The 12,649-nt window shown below is 43.6% G+C and overlaps 1 protein-coding gene across 1 annotated transcript in view; it reads right to left on the reverse strand.

Moving 5' to 3' along the window:
- LOC138665051 (lysosomal protective protein-like) overlaps positions 1–12,649 on the reverse strand; it is a 131,802-nt gene that overhangs the window by 11,840 nt on the left and 107,313 nt on the right. The window contains exons 10-14 of the mRNA XM_069752202.1: positions 10,801–10,873; positions 10,513–10,661; positions 7,637–7,712; positions 3,122–3,211; positions 2,908–3,009 (exon numbers count right to left, since the gene is read on the reverse strand). Of these exons, the coding sequence (XP_069608303.1) occupies positions 2,908–3,009; positions 3,122–3,211; positions 7,637–7,712; positions 10,513–10,661; positions 10,801–10,873 (490 nt within the window). The remainder of the gene's footprint in view (positions 1–2,907; positions 3,010–3,121; positions 3,212–7,636; positions 7,713–10,512; positions 10,662–10,800; positions 10,874–12,649) is intronic.

Here is a 12,649-nt window from a genome sequence, read left to right on the forward strand (position 1 = left end):
CCCACCATGACATCTTTAAGAGCTTCAGAGAGACCCTTTCTGAACCAAGCCGCCAGTGCAGATTCATTCCACAGAGTGAGTACTGACCACTTCCTAAATTTCTGACAATATACTTCTACATCATCCTGACCCTGGCATAAAGCCAGCAAATTTTTCTCAGCCTGATCCACTGAATTAGGCTCATCGTAAAGCAATCCAAGCGCCTGGAAAAACGCATCAACATTACTCAATGCAGGGTCTCCTGGCGCAAGAGAAAACGCCCAGTCCTGTGGGTCGCCGCGCAAAAAAGAAATAATAATCAAAACCTGTTGAATAGGATTACCAGAAGAATGAGGTTTCAAGGCCAGAAATAGCTTACAATTATTTTTGAAGCTCAGGAACTTAGTTCTGTCACCAAAAAACAAATCAGGAATAGGAATTCTTGGTTCTAGCATAGATTTCTGATCAATTGTATCTTGAATCTTTTGTACATTTATAACGAGATTATCCATTGAGGAGCACAGAGCCTGAATATCCATGTCCACAGCTGTGTCCTGAAGCACTCTAATGTCTAGGGGAAAAAAAAAAAAAAAAAAAAACTGAAGACAGAGCTGAGGAAAAAAAAAATGATGTCAGGACTTCTTTTTTCCCTCTATTGAGAATCATTGGTTTTGGCTCCTTGTACTGTTATGCTGTGCTATCAGGCAACACAGTGTGCAGTAATCAGCGCACATACAGTGATATGGCAATAACCCAAAAACAATAGAACAAGCTCTGAGACGTGGAATCTCTGCAGACTGCAATACCTGAACCTATCCTCACACAACTAAAAGCAGCAGTGGATTGCGCCTAACACTACCTATGCAACTCGGCACTGCCTGAGGAGCTGACTAGCCTGAAGATAGAAATACAAGCCTGACTTGCCTCAGAGAAATACCCCAAAGGAATAGGCAGCCCCCCACATATAATGACTGTTAGCAAGATGAAAAGACAAAACGTAGGAATGAAATAGATTCAGCAAAGTGAGGCCCGATATTCTAGACAGAGCGAGGATAGCAAAGAGAACTATGCAGTCTACAAAAAACCCTAAAGCAGAACCACGCAAAGGGGGGCAAAAAGACCCACCGTGCCGAACTAACGGCACGGCGGTGCACCCTTTGCGTCTCAGAGCTTCCAGCAAAAGAGAATAGCACAGCTGGACAGAAAAAACGGAAAACAAAAACAAAGTAACACTTATCTAGCAGAGCAGCAGGCCACAGGAAAGATGCAGTAGCTCAGATCCAACACTGGAACATTGACAAGGAGCAAGGAAGACAGACTCAGGTGGAGTTAAATAGCAAGGCAGCCAACGAGCTCACCAAAACACCTGAGGGAGGAAGCCCAGAGGCTGCAATACCACTTGTGACCACAGGAGTGAATTCAGCCACAGAATTCACAACACATATGCAACAGATTGGGACTTATTATAAGTGAAAGGAGGACTTTATACTAACCAGACAGCAGATGGCGATAGTGTGTAAAGTAATATACTTGCTGTAATGTGGGGAGGGAAGCTCTCAGTGGTTGGTTGTTTTCTTACTTTCGGTTTTGCTTTTCTTCATGAATGTGTTGTCTTCAGTGCACGGACTGTGTGACACTGAATTGTAGCTCATGTTTATCCAGTATGAAGTAAATACTGTTTACTCAAGATATCTTGCTGATTGAAGCTCTCCTAAGTACAGCGGTGACTGCAAGAAGACGCACTCTGCAACATGTGCTCTCTTCTTTGACATGTCTACCCCATGAGCTATCCCCCTTGTCTGCAGTCTCTCTCCTTCCTGTGCTGTGTTCCCCCCTCATGTGCTGTCCCATTTGAGCTGTCTCCCCCCTGTGCTCTGTCTCTCACCCCTGTGCGCTTTCTCTCTCCCCATCTGCTGTCTTCTCCTCTCATGTCATCTCTTCTTTGACCTGTGTACCCCATGTGCTCTCCCCCCTTGTCTGCTCTCTCTTTCTCCACCACTGTGCTGTGTCTTCTTCCCTCATGTGTTCTCTCGTTTGAATTGTCTCCCCCCTATGTGTCCTCTTTCCTGTGTGCATTCACCCCTCCCCCTGTGTTAAAATGAAATCAAAGTACGTAAAGGTAACATTTTATACATTTTGTGAGGTAAAATATTTTTTAAAAACAGTCAGTGGTATATTTTACCTGACAAACTAAATCCTCTGTGATCCCCTGGTGTAATGTCAGTATTGTCTTTTGCTTCCTCCCCTGCCCAGGAGATGTGGTATGCTCCATACATGGTCAGACACAGACCATTATTAAAATTAACTTTTGTTCGTGAGAAAACCCCTATAATGTGCCCGGCTTCCTCTGCCCGTAGAAACGTCGTGCATCTGCCGCCGGGATCAGCCGAATGATTCACTGCGCCTGTGCGGAATTCGTGCAGGCGTAGTAAATCAGACCACCGCCATCTTTGTGCAGACAGATAGCGGCAGTCACATTAAAAATGCACAAGCCCTCCTCCTGTACAAAGATGGCAGCGGTCAGTAAACCATTCAGCTGATCCCGGCGGCGGCGTGTTCGCGATGGTGTTCCGCTGGTGGTACTGCGCAAGAGGCTGCGTACGGCGTATACAGTGTGTGTGTGTGGAGCGTACAGCATATACAGTGTGTGTTTGTCTGTGGTGCGTACGGTGTATACAGTGTGTGTGTGGTGTGATGGTGTTCTGCTGGTGGTACCACGCAAGAGGCTGGTACCACCAGCAGTTTCCATATTGAGACACCCATCACTTGGGTGTCCCAATATGGAGGTTGGTGAACTTCCAGCGCTTGGAATTCTGGGATCCGGACACATCTGGATGGAACGGGATGTGAAGACATTACAAGGTAAGTATATATTAAGATTATTTTCTAGCAAATAAAAGACCAGATGGAAATAAGACAAGTTTATACCTTTACAGTTAAAAGGGTAAGGTTGGTATATTGTTTTGCGTAACCAGCGATCTGTGACTGCTTTCCATCTTTGTACATCCAAGGATGGTATGTTTTCTCTACCTATAGAAGATCATTAGATAAAAAGTGAACATTGGTGTGTAACGAGTACATATCAGAATTTTACTGAGCGACAGAAATAGATCTCTGAGATTTATTACATAAGTCTTCTTACCTCTAGGTCAAGGTCATGCACAAACCACTCAATACCCAGAAAGTTGCACGCCATGTCTGCGTCTCCACTATACACCAGGATGCGGTACGTCTGCAGCAAAGGATTAACAACAACCAGTAGCAATTTTGAGGTTTATATGTGAAAAGCATTGAAAATGTGTGTGAAATTGTAGTAATTATTCAATCTCACACAAAAGAATAAATTCCTTCTCTTCTGTTACCATTTGTTTCACCATTTCCAGCTAATACTATCAAAATTGATCCCTCTTAGTGCATGTAGTCCAATATTAATGCTGCTTTAAAGGGAACCTGTCACCCCCCCTGGCGTTTTTAACTAAAAGAGCCATCTTGTGCAGCACTAATGCTGCATTCTGTCAAGGTGGCTCTTTTATTTGGGGTCCCTTCCAACGCTGCAATATTCGTTTTTTTAATTTGCCTGACATACCTGTAGTCTGTCCGGGGGGCATGTCTTTCCCCCCCCGGACACAAACGCCTCCCAGCCATCACTCAGCCCCTCCGTGCGCTGGGCGCCACCTCCTGTGCCTTCTTTAACGTCCCCGGCGCCTGCTCTGTAAGGTCCCATTATGTGATGTGAGTCGAAGGGCAGCGCAAACTGCGCATGCCCGAAAAAGGAACACCTCCATGAATTATAACAAAGGTCTCCAACTAAAAAGCTGTTTAATTATTTTCATATAATTTCCATGTACTTTGGTGATAACGGAAAAAAATTGAAAAAAATCCTAAACGTCAGGATTTGCCACAAACCTATAGGTTCTTGTACAAACTCTGGTGTGAATTATCAGCAGACAGCTTATTTTTTTTTTCCCCATTAACATCAATAGGAACAAATTTGAAGGAAGGTGTGTTCATCAGACCAGACATTAGAAGGCTTATAGCCAGCGTCGGACTGGAGCACCTTGGGCCCACCAGAGAAAATCATTCTTGGGGCCTACTATGTAGCTACATAGAAATAAGATACAAGACCACCAATTGTGCGGTAAAAAGCGCTAATATCAGGGTATAATATAAGGTAGTTCACGTCTTAATAATATAGCAAGGGTTGGGGTAGCCCCCTCACAGAATATAATGTAGCCCCCTCATAAAATATAATGCTGTCCCCTCTCATAGAATATAATGCAGCACCCCACAAAATATAATGCAACCCCCTCAGGTATAACACAGTCCCCACCATAGAATATAATGTAGCACCCTCATAGGGTATAATGCAGCCCCCCTCATATAGTATAATGCAACCCACCACAGAATATAATGTAGTCCCCTGAGAGAATGCAGTTCCACCACAGAATATAATGCAGCCCCCCATAGAGTATACTGTAGCCCCTCATGTAGTATGATGTAGCCCCCCATAATATAATGTAGTCCCCTGAGAGAATAATGCAGCCCCACCACAGAATATAATGCAGCCCCCCATAGAGTATACTGTAACCCCTCATATAATATGATGTAGCCCCCCATAATATAATGTAGTACCCTGAGTATAATGCAATCCCCCCACAGAATATAATGTAGCCCCCAGGGCCGTATTTAGAGTTTCTGCTCCCCTAGGCACTTTTAGTGCTGCCTCCCCCTTTGGTGAGTATGACACTATCGGCAGTGACTTTGGCAAGAATCACTGATGTGAAAGTCGCCTTTTGCAGCAGATCGGGCAGTTTTTCTGCATCTGCCGCGTAACGGATCACTTACAGCAACACTGCATTCGGCCTCATTCATTCCCTATGTGATTTGCGGCACTTGCCATGATCTGGCAAATGCGGTACCATACCTCCCAACTTTTGAAGAAGGGAAGGAGGTATAAAGTTTGCGGCGTGTGCCGCGGCAAATTTTAGGCCACGCCTCTGACCACACCCATTTCACAACTAGTCACACCCATATCCACGTCCCAACAACAGCCATTTAGCACTGCTGATCACACTGTTTTATATACAATAATTATAAACAAAAAAAAATATGGCCACACATAATAGCCACACATGATGCTCAATACTGTATAACGGCCACCATACATGATGCTCCATACGGTATAATGGCCACACATAGTTCTCCATACTGTATAATGGCCACATATGATGCTCAATACTGTATAATGGCAACACATGATGCTCCATAGTGTATAATGGCCACACATGATGCTCCATACTGTATAATGGCCACACATAGTGCTCCATACTGTATAATGGCCACACATGATGCTCCATAGTGTATAATGGCCACACATGATGCTCCATAGTGTATAATGGCCACATATGATGCTCCATAATGTATAATGGCCACACAGTGCTCCATACTGTATAATGGCCACACATAGCGCTCCATACTGTATAATGGCCACACATGATGCTCAATTGTGTATAATGGCCACACATGATGCTCCATAATGTATAATGGCCACACAGTACTCCATACTGTATAATGGCCACACATAGCGCTCAATACTGTATAATGGCCACACACAGTTCTCCATACTGTATAATGATCCCACATGATGCTCAATACTATATAATGGCCACAAATGATGCTCCATACTGTATAACGGCCACACATGATGCTCCATACTGTATAATGGCCACACATGATGCTCCATAGTGTATAATGGCCACACATGATGCTCCATAGTGTATAATGGCCACATATGATGCTCCATAATGTATAATGGCCACACAGTGCTCCATACTGTATAATGGCCACACATAGCGCTCCATACTGTATAATGGCCACACATGATGCTCAATTGTGTATAATGGCCACACATGATGCTCCATAATGTATAATGGCCACACAGTACTCCATACTGTATAATGGCCACACATAGCGCTCAATACTGTATAATGGCCACACACAGTTCTCCATACTGTATAATGATCCCACATGATGCTCAATACTATATAATGGCCACAAATGATGCTCCATACTGTATAACGGCCACACATGATGCTCCATACTGTATAACGGCCACACATGATGCTCCATGCTGTACAACGGCCACACATGATGCTCAATACTGTACAATGGCCACACACAGTTCTCCATACTGTATAATGATCCCACATGATGCTCAATACTGTATAATGACTCCCCCTCCTGTATGCATGGCTCATATTCCCGCCCCTGTATGCTTGGCTCATATTCCCCTGCCCCTGTATGCTTGGCTCATATTCCCACCCCCCCTGAATGTATGGCTCATATTCCCCCCCCCTGAATGCATGGCTCATATTCCCCCCTCCCTGAATGCATGGCTCATATACCCCCCTCCTGTATGCATGGCTTATCTCTCCACCCCCCGCTCCCGCACCCATCTTGCATGGCGCGCCGGTTTATGTCCTCCTTCATCCCCCCCTCATACTCACCTGACCTGGCTGTCCCACACACCGCGCGGCCGCGCCGACTTCCCTCTGGCTCTGTCCCGACTCCCGGCGCAGCATCTTCTTCCTGCGTGAGTGGTCATGTGATACCGCTCATTAAGCTCATGAATATGTGCATATTCATGACCTTAATGAGTGGTATCACGTGACCGCTCATTCAGGAGGAGCTGCAGACGCCGAGACCAGGCATCGCTGGAGCAGGGTGAGTATCATCTTCAAGGAGGGAGGCGGGCGGCCGCGGGGGAAGGGGGGGGGCCTGGAACGGAGGGTGGGCCCTGGAGCGGTGGGGGGCCCTAGGCAGCTGCTGGACAGTATGCCAGCAGGTGTCAGTGCCTGGGCCCACCGGAAAATCCTCCGGTTCTCTGGTGGGCCAGTCCGAGCCTGCTTATAGCTGATAAACAGTTTGTCAATCCCATGACAGATCCTCAAAAAGAAGGGTTCATTGCATTTAAATAGGTTGTAGAGAAATTTTTAGGCAATAAAAAAGATCCGAACTACAAAAATATCATCAGACGAATGCTGAAAGCATTTCAAGCTTTAGGTTGTCTGATAAGTTTGAAAGTGCATTTCATCCATTCCCACCTTGACAACTTTACTGAAAATTTGGGAGCTGTGAGTGAAGAGCAAGGTTAACGATTCCACCAGGACATTAAAGAGATTGAAAGAAGATACCAGGGAAGATGGAGCATTACAATGATGGCAGACTACTGTTGGATGCTTCAGAGAGACATTCCAGATGCTATTCACAAGGAGCCTCACAGGGAAAAAAATAGATTTTAGTGAGCTCATTTCAGTTTAATTATTTTCATGAAAAATTTGTACTAAAAAATTAATTTTATAAGTCTATTTTCATTTATTTTGCGGTATTGCCTTCTTTAAGATACCTAAATTGTCAGGAAACATGATGTCCTATGACAAAACGGAGGTCATTTTCGGATTCAGCACTCCAAAAAACATAAACATTACATGGAATAACCAAAACAGCTCTTGAAATTGTATTTTTTGCAGACCTGTGTAATGGGTACATGTTGTATCCATGACAAAGATGGATATAACAAGTATGTGTAACATAGATATGTAAAAGAGGCCTTAGATGCAGTGCTTTATTATTAACAGCTTGCAAGTATTTTGATTACCTTTTTATTCAGAAGCTGAAGGTATTGGTCACGTGAACTTATAATTTCTGTCTCAAAGTAGCGAAACACTTCATCGCTGTGAACAGACAGATATGGATTAAATATAGACATTATAACACAACCTTTTTAACTTTTTCTGGACAACTTACCCAAAAATCAGGGCTAGCAAACATTTTTGTATGGAGAGAGTAGAAAAACGTGATGGATGATAAATATTGTATGCAATATAAGTCTATGGCTCAGAAGAGTGGGATCAGTAGCATTATGAATTCTGATACTTAGAAACATAATAGTAATGTCACAACTGTTGTCGAGTGTCTAGGAACCAGGGGCTCCTTTCCCTGTCCCTAACGTTAGGGGCGGCCTAGCTCACCCTGTTCGGTTGTTGGTTAAGACCTGTTCTGATGGTGAAGACGCCGGGGCCACGTACCTTGTCTTAGCTCCTGAATCCGCCCTCAGCCTGTACCCTTCCCCAATCCAGGAAAGAGGGGAATCGTATTGTACCATAATACACTAACGAAAAAGTCATACAAATATGCACACATAAACAACAGAGGTAAACACCATGAGTGGAGGATGAATTTAATCAAAGTAGGAGAAGAAAAGTAATTATCACACACTCAAAACCTAGAAACAATCACAGATAAATCCACCAACCGCCTTCTCCAATTACCACAAATAACCTCCACTCATGCAGCAAAAGCTAACTCTGACAACGAGTGCTATCCAGGACCCAGTTTATATAGGAGATGGGAGTTGCTAACAGTGCACAGCTAAAGCTACAGGAGCTCTCAACTGAGTAGATGAACCCCTGCACTGCTTAAATAAACTTTCACCATTTAATATGAAGGTGAAGTGCTTCTAATCAGTGCAGGAGTAGGAGAAATCAGATGCTGCGGTCTTCTGGCTCCTCTCTGTCATGGTAAACCCATGACAAATCAGTAAATGTTAGCCGGCTTACTAAAATTACAGACATGTATCTAATTTGCACATCAGAAGCAAATTGCCTAATTATTTGGAGTGCTCAGAAATATGCAGACAGTTGGCAACTCTCCATATGCAAGCAAACAACAATAATGCAGCTCTATGAACTTGTGAATGGGTCTTAAAGTGCAATGAAAATTGTCAGCAGCGAATGCATTCAAGAAATACTAGTCCAGCACTATTAATCTCTTAGTGATAAACCCTTAACAGTTATTAAACCGCATGCACTTTGACAAGTGACACATCCCTGAATTCTGTGTTCAAGCCTCTATCCACTGCGGTCTTCAGATTACATAGCAAAAACCTGCTGCCACATTCAAGATAATGTATTGCATTCCAATATATACAGCCTCCCATCTACCACTTCAGTCAGTGACTCAGCAGCTGTTATGTCTGTCAGTAAGATCAAACACCATCCCCAAACTGCATATGTAGGCATAAATTAAATGAAAGCTAAATTCATCTACACCTTTGCATCTTCTATCTGTTGCTGCATTCCTGACGATACTGCAATTTAGTTCATAATGAAATGAGGCATTAAAAAGGATCTTTCACCAAATGTTTCATGCTGAAGTGGACACACAATGTAATAGTGGCTGCAAAGCAGAATAATACGCTTTTGTTATTGTTTTATTTTGCCACTCCAAAGCGGAGATATTAAAGCACCCCTCCAGCTTTTTTTATTTTATTTCAGCACTGGACTGGTGCTACTAATCTAAGTTCCCTGACCCCAGTATTATTATTAAAAGCTGCCGTCTTCTGCTCTTCCCGACGCTGCTCTGGTCCCGTGCCACCATCTTGTGACTGCAACTTCTGACGGAGCAGAAGTCAGTGGTAATAGTCACAAACTCTCAGTGTACGTCTATGATATTTCTGGATCTCATAGCCTTACATTTAGTTGTGACTTCTGACTCGCCCAGCAAACACTGGAGCAATCTGACAGGTCACAAACTGTAGAAAATGACTGGAGCAGCGCCAAAACAGATGAAGATAGTGGCTGGTAAGAGTGATACTAGGTGCAGGGAATTAAGATTAACGGCACCACTATAGCGGTAAAATAAGAAAAAAAATATGCTGGATTAATTCTTTAATAATTCAATTATTTGGCCAATAATCTGTTAATTTTAGTTAAGTCAAAGTAGGTGTTATCACAAAGTAGACAATTTTCCCTGGGGGCATGTACTTCTTCCTATATGATGCTTGCTGACCAATCATAGGCAGCCAGTAACCCTCATAGCGAAGAAGAACACGCCCACACCATAGTTTATAGCAAGTTCCTCAGTGTGTGAGGAGGTGTAATGATATAGCCCCTAATTTCCTGGTCTATCCTCCTGCAGGAGCCAGTGTGGGGGGAGGAGCAGTGCAGCTGTGCTTGATTTTTCCTTTTTTCCTGGATGAAAACCTCTTTCAGAGTGCTCTGGACCTCAGACTTGGCTGAAGGTTCACCTTCTTACAAGACAATGACCCTAAGCACACAGCTAAGATAACAATGGAGTGGCTTCAGAACAATTCTGTGACCATTCTTGACTGGCCCAGCCAGAGCCTGACCTAAACCCAATTGAGCATCTCTGAAGAAACCTCAAAATGGCTGTCCACCAACGTTCACCATCCAACTTGACGGAACTGGAGAGGATCTGCAAGGAAGAATGGCAGAGGATCCCCAAATCCAGGTGTGAAAAACTTGTTTTCACAAATAAACGCAAGTCATATCAAAGAAATGTTACCACTGTCATGAAGTACAATATGTCACGAAAAAACATTCTCAGAATCACCGGGATCCATTGAAGCGTTAGAGTTATTACCTCATAAAGGGACAGTGGTCAGAATTGTAAAAATTGGCCTGGTCAATAACGTGCAAACCACCCTCAGGGGTAAAGGGGTTAAAGATTTACCTGCAGATCTCCCACCGCGGCAGTTCTTTCGGGATGTGTAATGCTGACCGCACCTTTGGGTTGTTCATGTAGGTTGAGAGGTCTGTATTATTCACACAGGGAAGACCCAATGATATTGGCTTGTTTAATCGAGCTATAGCTCTCAATTTCTGTTGAATGATAAAGGACAATTTATAAATTTAAATCAAATATAACATCTACTGAAAATAGTCTTTTATACAAGGTCGCGAGCAGGAGTATCAGTCTTGGATATGTCTTAGCTACTATTATCGGTCTTCATTTACGTACCTGACTGAATTGGGCATGATGTTCAATAGACATTGTACCAGGGTGATAAGCCTTAATATGGTCCCCGTAGTCCCTGCAGACAGAAAATGTATAATTTTCTTTTAACAAAGACATCTGTTTTTGGACTCCTGCTTAAAGAGAACTTGTCAGAGCAATTTTGCAATGCAAAGTAAATACATGGTTGTAATGGTGCTGTAATACTGTTTAAATTGATACTTTTGATGAAGAAATCTGCCTTGTGGTTCTTTAATCACCATTTGAAATTTTCTGCTAATCAGATTTCAGTGCACGAGGGCAGGATTGTACACTGGGTCTTCTCCTCCTTGTCTGTGGTTCCATGTACTTATAATGTCCCACATTCTGGCCACTTTGATGAACCTGCACCACGTCACCCCACCTGACGTCACAATTACATCAGAAGGATCACATAGTACGGTCTCCCTACTTGCACCAATGTGATGTTCCGCACCTCCTTGGGTCACCTAAGGACAGTTTGGCACAGTTTTACATAGACACCCCAGTCCATACAGGCCCATTAGACAAGGGGAGTGAGAGGATGTGGCCCACGCAGTCACTGACGTGGCAACACACTCGCCCTTAACCTTGAAAGGCTGAGAGGCCCCTTTCACTAGCATCAGTGAAACAGCACCTGGCAGCCCAGTAGGACTGCCACCAGTTCCTCGTTAGATATAAGGCTGGTCAGTAAAAGGGATTATATCGGGTCAGAAACCAGCCCCAGTAGCATGGAAAGTTAAGTCGAGAAATGGGCGTGTGGATTCATGGATCGAGATAAAGGAGCAGCCCAAGGTTAAATTATATATTTAATTGCTTTAAGGGCACACTATACAATACACCATATACACAATGGCTATACATATACAATGGTCAGATATGCAAATACAATAGTGGTAGTACAAAGAATGCAGAATATAAGAGTCAGTTACCAGTCAGATGAAAGGTCTGGCTTGTGGGAGAGGGACTGCCACATGGGAGGCTTGTGGTCACCTCTGGTCCTTGCCTTGATGGGTCATAACTCTTTAATGGACAGTCTTATGGAGGCGGTTTAGGCGTCATCGAATCCGGCCTAGCCCCTGCTACACGTTGAGACCAATCACAGCTTTGCTCCCTGGCTCCTACTAGTCATTCTACGTATCTCCCCAACCAGGGGTGCTAGAATGAATTGAGGCCCTGGAAGGCATTTGGCACGTATACCAGAGATCTCTAAAATGTAACTTATGTATGGCCAGGACATATGAAAAGTCTATATTCTGATTATGAAAACCTAGCTGTCTGAACAAAGCAGTTAAACGGCATGGTACAGGGAGATTAGGAGCTAGTTACTAGCTAGCTGGTGGAGGTGTGAATTTATTTTTTGAAGCTGAGAGGGCTGTTTCCCCCCCCCCCCCCGCCCCTGCTGAGCCAATTGTCCTGTTACAGCTGCACAAAGGAAGGGGGTTTAATAATCCCATGTCAATTAGGATACAAATGAAATTATATCTATAATATTATTCACAGCCACACTTATTATGTTCCCTATTCTGGCCCTTCAAACTTTAAATGTCCCCCATTCTGGCCTCCATAAACTTGTAGTATTCCCCATCCTGGCCCACATACACTTACAAAGTTTCCCAGTTTGGACTCCATGAACTAATACTATCCCTCATTGTGGCCCCCATACATTTAATAATGTCTCCCATTCTAGTTCTCATACATTTATAATGTATTCCATTCTGGCCCCCATAGACTTTAAATGTCTCCCATTCTGGTCCCCATTTTCTTATAATATCCCTCAGTCAAGATTCAAGATTCAAAGAAGCTTTATTGGCAGGACCAAATACACATCAGTTTT

This window comes from Ranitomeya imitator, chromosome 2, assembly GCF_032444005.1.
Source record: "Ranitomeya imitator isolate aRanImi1 chromosome 2, aRanImi1.pri, whole genome shotgun sequence".
NCBI lineage: Eukaryota > Metazoa > Chordata > Amphibia > Anura > Dendrobatidae > Ranitomeya > Ranitomeya imitator.